The 13690-nt window shown below is 42.2% G+C and overlaps 1 protein-coding gene across 3 annotated transcripts in view; it reads right to left on the reverse strand.

Moving 5' to 3' along the window:
• Lsm14a (LSM14A mRNA processing body assembly factor) overlaps nucleotides 1–13690 on the reverse strand; it is a 47065-nt gene that overhangs the window by 1551 nt on the left and 31824 nt on the right. For 2 of the 3 annotated variants that reach the window (XM_074057607.1, XM_020180374.2), the window contains 5 exons: nucleotides 10390–10566; nucleotides 9635–9700; nucleotides 7325–7507; nucleotides 7049–7220; nucleotides 5675–5909 (listed from right to left, as the gene is read on the reverse strand). In XM_074057607.1, coding sequence (XP_073913708.1) covers nucleotides 5675–5909; nucleotides 7049–7220; nucleotides 7325–7507; nucleotides 9635–9700; nucleotides 10390–10566 — 833 coding nt within the window. Of the gene's footprint in view, nucleotides 1–320; nucleotides 378–5674; nucleotides 5910–7048; nucleotides 7221–7324; nucleotides 7508–9634; nucleotides 9701–10389; nucleotides 10567–13690 lie in introns of all 3 variants that reach the window. The other variant, XM_020180372.2, reaches the window with a different exon arrangement.

Below are 13690 nucleotides of genomic sequence, written 5' to 3' on the forward strand. Positions count from 1 at the left end.
CAAAGAAACAAACAAATAAGAGGATACTGCACTGTCTTCTATATAGGATTTTGGTATGCATGGGGTCCTGGAGTACATCCCCTGTGGACACTAAGGGTGGCTATACCTGATTTTTACTGCTGATGCTTCCACTGATAGATGCTTCCTGGGCGAAAGACTTAGCTTCACCTGTGCACTCAACACCAAGCCACCTTCACAATGTCATTAAACTAAAGCATATGGCTTGGTGGGAACTGGCTTAGAAGTAAGTGAGCTGGATGAACCTGTTCCCCACCAAAACCAACCTTCACACCTCCCGATTTATTTAGCGATTTTTTTACCTTTCAGAAAGCAGTACGACCAATCCAGACCTTTTAGGGCCCAAAAGTTGTGGTTTTCTGAAAGGTAAAAAAAAAAAAGATAGAAAGGAGAGAGGGACACAAGGGGTCGGGGGAGAGAATCACGCTGTCATTCAGATAGCTCATTGTCTCTGGACCCTCCCTGAAGAAACACAGATGCAAATGCGGTTCCCCCCCACCATGGTGATGCAATCTACTTGGCAGTGCATATAAACTATGAGCTGGCTACACTCTTATACCCCGCCCCCACCCCCAAAAAACCCAAGGGAAAAGAAAAAAGCCCCACAGGACCAAAAGTTCATGTTGCGCCCCAAGTCTAACTGTGAGTTTTAGCTTTAGCTTTTTAACCTCCTAGGCTCCTTGGCTTAGCAATCACCTCACAGGGTGGGGAGGAGAGAGGCTTAGAATAGTTGATTCTTTTACAATCTTACCTTCACTTCTGTTTTTGTTTTTTTTTTTTTAACTGGGGCTTGAACTCAGTGCCTCCACCTTGAGCCCCTCCACCAGCTCTTTTTTGTGAAGGGTTTTTTTGAGATAGGGTCTGGTGAGCTATTTGCCCAGGCTAGCTTTGAACTGCGATCCTCCTGATCTCTGCCTCCTGAGTAGCTGGGATTACAGGTGTGAGCCACCAGTGCCCGGCTTCACTTTGTTTTCACTGAAGTTGGCTTATGCTCATCCTCAAACTGTAATTCCTCATGGCAATACCAGCACAGCACGAAGAACAAAGCCAGCTCTTCCTGAAGGCTGCTGAGGGGCACAAACATCTGGCTGTGGGCAGAAGCACTACATGATGCTTCAGAAAAGAGTTCCTGGCCAGAGGTGAGCCCTCTTCACGTGCAGTGACCACTGTCACTCTTTCCAACTTTTCAAGGTGTCAGAGGAGATGCATTACAAGGTACATGCTGCTGAGGCCAGAGCTATAGTTAAAGATGGAAGGTCATTCAAGTCTGCAATGGGCAGTCTAGCACTAGCCACAGCAATGGAGCTTGGGCCTCACAAGAGAGCTGAGGGAGTGAATTCCTAATCAACACAATAAGCAATTACTTCAAGTCTACTGTGCTTGCATGCTGAGAAAGGTACTGGGGTTTGAACTCAGGGGCTCATGCTTGCTAGGCAGGCATTCTACCACTTGAGTCACTCCTCCAGCAAAAAATAAGCTCTATGCCAGAACAAAATGCATGAGGTAGGGAACAATGAGTGTATTTAAAATGTATGCTGATGAAAGCAGATACCACAGGTATCAGAAAAGAAAGCAATCAGTACAAAAAAGGAAGAGAAGTTTCCAAAGACAGAGCAAACCTCGGGCATGGCTGGAAAGGGTGAGTAAGAGAGGGAGGCCTGGCTTTAGCTATGTCTGTCTTCCCACGGGACTGTATCTGTCTGTTGCCACCAACGCCCAGCAGAACACTTGGCACAGATAAAGAATTCTGTTTAACTAGCACATGAATGAGGCTGGAGTTGAATCAAGCAGTGTGTGAGAGATGACTGTGAGCTAGCCTGCTTGAATCACACAGCTTAAAGGGTAATGAGAAATGGGGCTGATACAACAAGTAGGGACCCTCACACAGTAAGAAAAGCAGGCAGGGCAACAGAACATCCAACTTAGCCATTAGGGCAGTGCTTCAGGGTCCCCAAAGTCTAACACTCCTTGACAAACCCAAGCAGAGGGTGAACTGCCTGTCAGGAGTACAATAAAGTAAAGACGCAGGAGATAACTTCTGTAATGCACTGGAATCCTTCGGCACACTGACTGAGGTCTAATGAAAGTTTCAAGATGACTATGTAATAGGACATGACTTAAACAAATATTTGTATTAATAAGTGCATGTAGCATGCACACAGAGGGAAGTCAATGGTGAGGTCTGTTCATGAATGTTCAGAGAAAGGACCATGATAATCTGGTCATACAGAAAACACATTTGTCTTTCACCCTGAAAAAAAAGGAGAAAAAAAAAGCATGGGTCTATGAGAGAGCCTAACAGTGAAGCAGTTGTGGGTGGGGCAGATGCCCAAGGGAAGAACACATTCCCGGCCCCATAAGAGATACTACAGAAGACATGTATGGTTCTTATTGGATCTTGAAAAGGTGTAGTTGAGTTTAAACCGTGCAACTCTCTTTCTACAAATGTGGAAACTGACCGCCTGTATGGCTTAGTAACTCCAATGAGGCCACACTAGTGACGAGTGCTATAATTCTCATCTGGTTTCAGGCTTAATTTAATGGACTTTTTCTCAAACTGTTTAAAAACTTTTGACTCAGTGTGGACCTCAACAGGGGTTGTCCTTGGTGCTTTAACAGGGGACTGATGAGTCTAAGGTGGAGTGAAGACAGACTGAAGGTCTACAGACCTATCTGCAGGATATCCCGGTAGTTGGCAGGGACTTTTCATTCATTCTTTCTTTTTTTTGGTGGGACCGGGTTTTGCACTTAGGGCTTCACGCTTGCAAAGCACACACTCTACAGCTTGAGCCACAACCAGGATATTTTACTTTGGTTATTTTGGAAATGGGGTCTTGTGAACCCAAGGTTGACCCAAGGCTTGAGCTGGCCTTGAACCATATCTTCATCTTAGTCAGTCTTCTTCCCTAACTCCCTTCCCCCCCCCCCCCACTTTTATTGGTTGTACTGGGGTTTGAATTCAGGGCCTTGTGCTTGCTAGGCAGGTGACTACTGCTTGAGCTACAGCCCCAGTCATTTTTGCTTTAGTTATTTTTTGGATAAGGTCTCACATTTTTGCCCAGGGCCAGCCTGGACTATGATCCTCCACCACTATGCCTTGTTGGTTGTTGGTTGAGATGGGGTTTGAGGGGGATGGCCTCGAACTGTTCCTCCCGATCACTGTCTCCCAAGTAGCTGGGATTATAGGTACCACCACATCTGGCCTGGCAGGGACATTTCAAAGGAATGAAGGTGGTGAGATGGAAATGGGCCATGATCACAGACACCTCTACAACCTGGGAAGCCAAGAGGAAACACTAAATGGAGGCAGACCTGAGATGAAGGGAGAGCAGGAAAATGTCAGGTCAGTCTGAAAAGGCTGACAGCAAGACAGAAACATTTCAGGTCCAAACTGAAACACTGACTAGCGTCTAAGTGGATGAGTTCACAAAAGAGGGAAAGAATGCTCAAGCAAGTAAGTGTATGGGAGTGTGTAAACACGAGCACACACTCACAAAAAAGGGAGCTGGACGTTCCAGGCAGGATAAACAGGTAGAGAAGACCAGGATAGAACAAGCTTGGTACTGAATGAGAGCCAGAGGCCAGTGCACCTACAGCAGAATGAGTGAAGGAGACAGTGGTCTCTCTGAGGACACAGACCAGAGCCTGCACCACCAGGAATGACTGTAAAGCATTGTACAAGCTGTGCTGAGGAGCGCTTGGTTTGCTAAACAAAGGACAAGAGTTTAAAGAGGGGTGTGGTGGTGCTTGCCTATGATCCCAGCACGAGGGAGGCTGAGGCAGAAGGTTTACAAATTTGAGACCAACCTGGGCTAAGTAGCCCTGTCTCAAATAAGCAAACAGAAGAAAAAAAGAGTATTAAAAAAATTAAGATAATGGGTGGCAGAGATCTGGAGGATCATGATTCTGATCTGACCTGGGCAAAAAGTTTGCAAGATCCCATCTCAACCAATGGCTGGGCATGGTGGAGGCCGCCTGTCATCCCAGCTACCTGAGGAAGCACAAATTGGAAGACTGTGGTCTAGGCTAACCTGGGCATGAAATAAGACTCTACCTGGAGGAGTGGCTCAAGGGGTAGAGTGCCTGCCTAGCAAGCATGAGGCCTGAGTTCAATCCCCAGTACTGCCAAAAAACCCCAAAACACAACCAAAAAATAAAATGAGATCCTATCCCCAAAACAAAGAACACATAAAAGGCTGGAGGCATGGCTCCAGTGGTGGACCACCTGCCTAGGAAGTGTGAAGCCAAGTTTAACCCCTCACTTAAACTTTTTTTTTTTCTCAGCAAAGAAAAAAAAAAAGAATTTAAGAAGAGAAAGAACATTCTAAGTTTGCTGGCTGATTATTAATGTCAAACACCGTAAATTTTTAATTCTATGCTCAAGGCTATCAGCAACTTCACGAGCAGCAGTGAAGAACGAGAGCCAGTCCCGTTTCCAAGACAGACCCTGAGTTGGGATGGTGACAGTGCTGCCAGTGTGAGCTGGTAACCTAAGGCTGATCTCAGCAGTCTTGGCGCTGCTGGTGCAATCCCAAAGGCAGGTCCAAAGGCCACCAATACTGACCTCTTTCCAGAGCGATCAAGAGTGGCCACTTTTATTCACTGGATGATAAAATTCCTGCCAGCGGGTCTTTCTGTTGCCAGCTGTCCTCTGCTATGACTCTCCTTATAAGAAAGAGACTTTGGCCCTTCCCATTACATTTTTCCTCTCCACTCTTCCTAATGTCAATAAACCAAGAGTTTACTACAGAAAGGACAGTTACTACACTGCCTTAATTTAAACACCATTCATTAGATAAATTATGTACACTGTACACTACACAAAGCTACAGAGCCCTCTCATAGCAGCTCCCAAACTTGAGACCATGGTAAAAAAAAATAAGAAAACCAGGGAAAACGTAGTGAAGTTTTCCCCAAAACTAAATTAAGAGCAGTGACTCGGAAACCAACTCACCAGCTGTGTCCTCAGCATGCAGCCTCCTAGCTGTGTGACCTTGGGCAAGTTATTTAGGTAGCTCTCTGCATCCTTGTCCTCGTTTATAACATTTGGGTAAAGTAGGGTTAGTTACTATGTGAAAACTTTCAGCACAGTAGTACTTGTTAACTGCTGTGAAATGGCTAAGTGCTTTCCATCCTGGGGGTAGGTGCTTCCTACAAATGTAAAACTGCCATAATATGAAATAAAGGTGATTCTATATAGTTTTCCTTTTTTGTACACTATCTTTATTCCAGTCCATAAAATCTAAAAACTATAGTTCTCTGGTAAAAAGACAAAGAGGAATGCCCAAAATTTAGGTCCTACTTCCTTCAGTTGAAGGCAACACAGAAAAAAAAAATTTTTTTTGACACATTAGCCAAGAAGTTAATGCTCTTAAAATTGTAGCTGTAAGGCTGGGATGTAGCTCTGGTAGAGCACCTGCCTAGCATGTGCAAGACTCTGTGTTCCACTCTGGGAATTAAAAAATGAAGAGACAAACAAAACAACAACCAAAAACATATGTATCATCCTAATCAGGTCTATTCTCCATAGAAGTCAGGAATCTACACTAATAATCTCAAAAAAAAAAAAAAAAAACCCCTCACGTAAATGAGATGAAAGTGAAAATGTTCTGAGTTTCATAAACAGAATGCTAACCCAGAAGCATGTAACACTCACCCTGTATTCAAAATCTGCAAACTCCCTGCCCCCGCGACCTCCTCTGAAGCCACCTCGAAATCCTCCTCGAGGGGCAGTGAAGGTCCCTCCTCTGCCACCGCCTCGCCCTCTGCTGCCACGGAAACCAAGACCTCCTCTGCCTCTGTAGCCACCACGCCCACGACTTGGACGGAGTGGGATGCCAAATGTTTCTGCATTTAACCTTCTTTCTTCAGCCCAGGTCGGTCTTCTTTCTCTATATATGACAAAAATAAATGACCTTCAGCACACCAGGCTTAAAAGAACATTTCTCTATAAAAACATGTAACATTAATTCCCAAATTAAAGATAAATTTAGATTTCTACAGGTCAATTAAAAATAAGCATTCCACTGAACTTACTGCAAGCTATTCATGGCATACAAGGTCAGTACGTTCCTACAATGTTCTGTTTCATTCATATGAAAACATGACTGATACTAGTTTTGCACAAATACACTCTCTGAAACAAATACAATAAAAGTCCCAATACAATGGTCATTCAGATATAAGGGGACTTACAATTGACTCCTCAGTTCCAATGGGAGGAAACCCCTATCTTGAGGAAGCTAGGAGATGGAGGGTAGGTTGCCAAGTCTTCAAGACTGTGGCCCAAACTCTGGATCTGATGCCAATTAACTCAGCAAGTTTCTGATTGTCCCTGCTGTCACTCAGTCTAGACAACAGCAGGCAGGACTGACTTATCCTCCCCAGCCATGTTTAAACTGAAGCAGACAACTGCCACTAGATGGCACCAAATTGCGTCCAAGGACAAAAAACTGGGCAACAGAACTCCAGGGACATTCAGGTTCTTAGCGCTGAATTCTTTCGCCTCACAAGAAATTGACAATTTTCTGGAGTCACAAATACCATCATTTGGCATAGTTTAACTATATCAGAGAACCCTAAAGAAACATCTCTTTCAGTTCTGGCATCCTTTGAATTACAGAGTAAGGGTTAAAGGAAAAGGTCTTACTTAGACGTTACATGTTTAATTACTAATACACATTACATCCCTAAACAAAAGCATGTGGTTATTTCTTCTTTTTTTTTTTTTTGCTGTGGTGCTGGGATGGAACCCTGGACCTTGCACTTGCTAGTAAAGCAGTTTACCACTGAACTATATCCCTAGTCAAAATTTATTTTTTTCTTTTTGATTTGGGGAGCTGGAAATTGAACCTGGAGTTGTGTGCATGCTAGGCAAGCCCATATTTCTTCCTTTTAAGGAATTTAATTTAAACATTAGTGCAAAGTCTTTTAGGAAAACAAAACATTAAAAAATCAATTGTGGTCATTAGACAGTAAGCATTATTATACCTTATGGGCTTATATGAAATCATTTTACACATCAACATACCTGTTATCATCACAAGAGATATTATCAAAGAAGGACTTAGTTTTGTCATAGTAGCAGTTGGGCCCCAGGGGATCTTCTTCATCAGCATTTCCTTCACTGTTTTGGGTGTCGACTCCTGAGTCTCCTTTATCTTCACCATTGACGGGCCTCTCCTGCTTCTCAAGTTTATCTTCTAATGAAAAACAAGCACACGCCATAAATAAAATTAAACATCTCATCTGGAACACATCCTTAATTCACAGATCAACTTATTTTCTGAGAAGAGTTAAAGCTTACCTTTTAATTTAAGTTTATTATGAAACTCTCTGTCGATCTCCTCCTTGTTAAATTGTGCATTTGCACTTTCAAAGTCAAAGTCTTTCTCAAATTTCATAGGGCCATCTCGCCGAATACCAAATCTTCCCCTGCCACCTCGATGACCCCCACGCCCTCTCCTTGGAGCTGAAGGAGCACCTGGAACTGTGTTCGTAAAGAATACACAAAGGACATTCAGCATGTGCTAGCTGCCTCAGGACAGTTATCGTGGTCTTCACACTACATGGTTGACAACAGAAATGATTAAGTTTCTAGATATGTTACTATATTTGTATTTTCACATAAAAAGAAATTAAGTGGCTAAAGATTTAGTCTGCAGAAGACGAACAGCACACAAATCAGTCGCCATTTACACTGATGGGAGCAACGCTTGTCTCTGTGTTACTGGAGTAACCAAACAAGTCTGGAGACTTGTTCTCACTGCCATGGTCCCCAGACCCACAGTGGGTTCTCAAAACATAAAGCCTTGTCTGGAGAGGGTAATGGGAAACGAGAGGAAGGGTTAGAAAAGGAAACCAACACTGGTCAACACAAGTCGAAAGGTGCTCCTGTGTCTATGGATTTTCTTTATGTGACACCACGGTGGATTTCACAGTCACATGAAATAGGATAAAGTAATATGAAGTGAAAACTTGGGAACCCAAATGCCCAACAGCAGAGGAACAACTAGGAGACAGTAACAGGATGACTGTATGCTCACCGTGTGAGACATGGCACACCGACTGGATCTGAGAAAACCAACCACAGACACAGAGCGGCTCCAGACACTCAAGTCTGGACAAGTTTTGTCACCTGCCAAGACGATTTGCCTTTTTGAAAAATGTTCTGAGAATATAAAATCTAAGGAAAAATCTGAAACTCACTGTTGTGTTAACGAACCTCGAACCTTGGTGGTGGGAGAAGCTGGTGGGTTTCAAATGAAAGATATTTTTATTCATTACTTTGTATAACTTGTACACGATAAATTACTTTGAAAGGAGAGTTCTCTTTTTGCAAATAAGACAAAGCAAACTAAAATAAATGTATCTAACCAGAACCTTTGTATCCCATGGTACAGAGCCCAGAGAAAAACGTAAGAAGGTGTGGAGCCAGGTATAGCCCAACTACCTGGGAGGCTGGTGCAGGAGGGTCACTGGAGCCCAGGAGCTCGAGGCCAGACCAAGTCTCCAAAAAACAAAAACCTCAAAACAAAAAAACCTGTTCACACATTTATCTTGGTTTCTAAAATTAGGTGTGAAAATAAATTACTTTCCAATCATTATCTAAGTAAGGTAACTATCCATCACCTTTTTTTTTTTTTTTTTTAGTTTGGAAGAGTTTTCAATTATACTTTGTTCTCCATTAATAAATTTGGAATGAAGTGGATGCTTTGGAGATGTTACAGATTACCAAACAAGTGAAGGAAATGTAAACCTTATTATGTCAAAAACCATAAAAGGAAATTAAAGTCTTTAAACTACTTTAAAAAAAAGGCTCTGCTAATTCCTGCGGCGGCACACCTGCTGAAACGGGAAGACCAGTGAAGATCAGCATGGCCCCTATGCAAAGATGACACGAGGATTCCTGAAGCAGTCCAGAAAAAATGGTTTTCATGAGGAAAGTTTTAAAACTTGTAAGGTACATATCCATTCTTAAACTCAGAGAAAACAATGGATTTTATAGTGGGCAACAAACTGATGCAAAAACAAACACTGAAGTAGAAGGCATACCACACGCACAAATCCTACTCAGAGGTAACACCAAAGAATAAATACAGTGAGACGCAACTGCCTACTATCAAACCAGAGCTTTCTCCAGAAAATATATTTATTTAAAACATTGTGATTTTAGGATACGGTAGCTATAAACACTGAAGAAGTAGTACAGAGTGGTCCTCTGTGCCCAATGCACATCATCAAGATTATCAAGCTGACACTGGCAAAATACAATTAACTAAACTTCAGACTCCATTCAGAAGGCACAAGGTTTTTTTTGTTTGTTTGTTTGATCTCAAGGTCTCGCACATGCTCAGTGGACACTGTACCTCTTTAGACACTTCCCCAGCTCCAGATGTCAGCAGTTTTTTCCTGTCCTCATCTTCTGCTGTCTTTATGTACAGGTCTGTGCCATTTACCAGAGATCTACACAGCCACCACCATAATCAAGATGAAGACACTGCTCTATCCTCGCAGAGACACCTCCCCTGGGACCAGTAACTATGTATCATACAGTTAAAACGTTTTCTACATTGAGAAGCACACAGGACATGGCTTTTGGATGGTAGTAACTTACCTACTTGTCTCTTGCTATCATTTCTGAGTTGCTCATTTTCTGGCCTTGGAACTTTGTGCACTTCAGCTATACAAGGAGACATGCAAAGTGACATATCAACTCAGTATACATAACCAAAAACTTCCCAAAGTTAGAAATGGGGTTGGGGAGGATAACCCAAAACCAACAAATAATCTGCATAAAACTAGACTCCCACCCCTACTTGAGTCAAATTTAAAGATGAAGCACTGTTCAGGCTGGTGTGAAATTCACGACTGTCCAGACTCAGCTTTCTGATTGCTGGGATTACAGGCATTTATCATGCCTGGCAAATAACCTCTCTCTCTCTCTGGGATCAGACCTAGGATCTCAGGAGTGCTAGGCAAGCAGTCTACCTCTGAAATAAATCCCCAGCCCTTAAACATTCTATTAAGTTCCAAGTAACCCTTCTAGGGTTATTCACATAATGCAAATGTTATTAATGCAAATTAGGAGCCAGATGCTGCTGGCTCACACCTGCAATACTAACTATTCAGGAGGCAGAGATCAGGAAGATGGAAGTTCCAGGCCAGTCCGGACAAAATGAAAACAAGATCCTGTCTCAAAAACACCCAGTGAAAAAAGAGCTGGCAGAGTAGTTGAAGTGGTAGAGCACCTGCCTAGCAAGTGTGAGGACCTCAATTCAAACCCTAGCACTATTGCAAAAGAAAAAGAAAACAGGAGAATGAAACGTGTTGGTGAGTCAATTCAGGATGAACAGACAGCTGAAGCTCTACCTCGCCTGTGCTCCTGATTCTCTATTGCTTTCTGGCTGGTGGATGGCAAAGGCCTGGTTGACACAGGGCTCCTTCTCCCAACAGGCGCTGGGGTCGGTAAGTGGGCTGAGGCGGTCTGAGCTGCTTGTTCCGTGGTTGGACTTTTTCTCAAAGTGTCTAATTGAGGGCTTGAACGACCTAAAATGTAACCAAAAGATAAGAAGCTACCTTAATTGGGGATTTCAAGATAACCTAGACCATGAAAACAAAGCAAAATAGCTGGAGTTTTATTTTTACCAATTCAAAGTCACAAATTTGAATCTACTTTTTTTTTTTTCCAGTACTGTGGCTTGAACTCAGGGCCTTCACCTTGAGTCATTCCACCAGCCCTATTTTTGTGAAGGATTTTCTGAGATAGGGTCCCTCAAACTATTTGCCCAGGCAGGCTTCAAACTGTGATCCTCCTGATCTCTGCCTCCTGATCGCTGGGACTAGAGGTGTGAGCCACTGGCGCCTGGCTCGAATCTACTTACTACACCAGAGTTTAAACTTGGTTATTTGTAGTGGCCTAGCCCTCAACCTAGCAAGAAAAAAAAGCAAACAAAATCCTCTACCTCCACAACCTACTCTGTGTTTTTATCTAGTAGAATAAATTTTTCAAAAATTGCTACCTGTTACAAGATTCCCTAGGCATTTTATGAAAGATAACACCGTAAGTGGGTGGAATGGAGGCTTCCCTCAAAAGAACCACCCCAGATTATGCTGACATGTAGCTTTTTTAGCACTTTCTGTGGATGACTAAAGCAACAGCTTGCCATTGAGTTCTATCACAAGAGTAAAGAAGACAGTGAGGTCGGTGGACCTTAGATGCCTTAGGGGCTTAGGCAATTAAACATCAAATCTAAAAGGCACCACAGGGGCCACTGGCTCACGCCTGTGATCCTAGCTACCCTGGAGGCAGAGATCAAGAGGATTGTGGTTGAAAGCCAGACCCAGGCAAATTGTTTGTGAACACTATCTTAAAAAAATTCTTCACAAAAAAGGGCTGGCAGTGTGGCTCAAGGTGTAGGCCCTGAGTTCAAACCACAGTACAGCAAAAAACACCAAACAAAGACTAAAAGGCCCACAAGAAATAAACCCTTTAGATGATGGCATGGTGCCACTCATTCCTTGCCGTTCTAGAGCTCTCCTGATGGTCTTTATTTACTTTGGGGTTTGTACTTACACCTCCTGTTTTTCTTTCCATGAGGTCAGAGCCTGGACGTGGTATGAACTGAATATAACACCAGGCACTCTGCGCTTGCTTCTTTTGCCTCTCAATGTTTGCTGAAAATCTCTGCTCAGGGAGCTCTCCTACTCCAGAGTATGTTTTCCTTAAAATTATGCTCATTTTATGCAAAAAAAAAAAAAAAAAAACCCAAATATGCTATTGCCTGGATGTGAACTGGTGAGTTCCCACAATGCCTTTGTTATGATCAGAGACTTCACCGACAATTTACTAGTAACATTCCCCAAGACTATGGCGAGCTAAGGCATGCAATTTTTTTTTTAAACAAATGTATGTATTTCCAGCATTGATGGAAAAAATCACTTTAGACAAAAATTAACAGAAACACTGTAATCATTCCATTGATTGTAACAGGAAATCGTGGGTTTGTATAAGTTTGGTCTATAAGAAAACATTTAAAATTGGATATAAAGAAAGAGTAAGGTTTTTGTTTGACGTTGCTTTTTGAGGTGGAGTCTCAACATGTCGCCCAAGCTGGCCTTAAACTCCTGGACTCATGGTCCTCCTGCCTGAGTCTCCCCAGGGCTAGGACTGCAGGCATGCCACAACACACCAGCCTTGAAGTGGAAAGCCTGCTGCTACAGTTGATTTTCGAATATTTATTTACTGAATGACCATTTAAGTTCCTAAAACTAATTTAAGAAGCCTGTGACTAAAGAGTACTACAGAAGTACATTCGGAAAAAAAAAAAAAAAGAAGTACATTCAGTGGGCGATCAAAGCAAGGAACAAATTCATTTGTTGTGCGTTAAAATTTCTTTTACTATTACACTCTACTAATCATGATGCTATAGGGAAAACCAAATGCAAACAATCAAAGCACACTCTCTTGAGCGATCTTAACATTCTTACCACAGTTAAAATTCTAGTGGTTTTTAAAAGTTTTTGGTGGTACTGGGGTTTGAACTCAAGGACTCACGCTTGCTAGGCAGGTGCTGTATGGCTCGTGCTGCTCTGCCAGCCCCCCACGTGTTTTAATTTAGTTGGTGGAATTCAGGTGTAGACTCTCAGACCTTCCCTGCAATAACTCTGTATTGATAAACCTCTAACTTTCTTTTAATAAAAATATACTTAAATTTTAATCTTTAAATTTTTTTTAAAGTGCTCTAGATGAAAGAAGGACGGAGAGGTCTTTTTCTGAAATGATCAGGCAGCTAGTTAATTTGTGCTTCTTGTTTATTTATTTTTTCTCAGCAGACTGAAGACAGAGCACCTGCTTTGCAAGCACAAAGCCCTGAGTTTAAACCCTGGTTCCACCAAAAAAAAAAAAAAAAAAATCCCAGCAAGAAAGAATTCTAAAAAAATAAAATGTTATGTATACACAAATATATATACTTTTATTAGCCTAGAAAAAAGTCTGAAAGAAGACACCATAAAATGTAAACATCTGTCATTTTTAGATAGCAAGATTATGGTTACTTTTATTTTTCTATTTTGATTCATTTACAATAAAACTTTAAGATGTTTAAAAGTGAAGATGTTTTAGGTCAAGCCGGGCATTGTAGTACATGCCTTTAATTCCAGGAGGATTGCAAGTTCCATACTGGCCTAGGCGACACTTGAAACTAGCTCAAGAACACCACACACAGTACTGTAAGCCATTAGGAATGATGGTAACTACAAGTACTTCAAAATATCTACAGGGAAATATATAGGATTATGCTTGGCACTGGCTTGATATTTACACTCACAGCTTTCAAAAATACTGTCCTGAGATTATAGCACCTTCCTGAAGTAACTTTTCACTGCTCTACTGAAAGGTAGACAGTCACGTGAAGCAATGAACCAACCATGCCCACTCTGGCAGCAGATCCAGATGTGAAATCTGGATCACCGCTGCAGGTAATGAGACTGGCTGGTGGAAAAATAGACTTTGATTTTATTTTTTGAGGTGCTGGGGCTTGAACTTGGGGTTTCATGCTTGCATGTCAGGTGCTCTACTGCTTGAGCCACACCTCCAGCCTGAGAAATAGAATTTAGTAAAACGAAACAGGATATGAAGAAGCTTATTCAAGTGTAGCTCCCCAGTCTCCAG

Source organism: Castor canadensis, chromosome 16 (genome assembly GCF_047511655.1).
Source record: "Castor canadensis chromosome 16, mCasCan1.hap1v2, whole genome shotgun sequence".
Classification (NCBI taxonomy): Eukaryota; Metazoa; Chordata; class Mammalia; order Rodentia; family Castoridae; genus Castor; species Castor canadensis.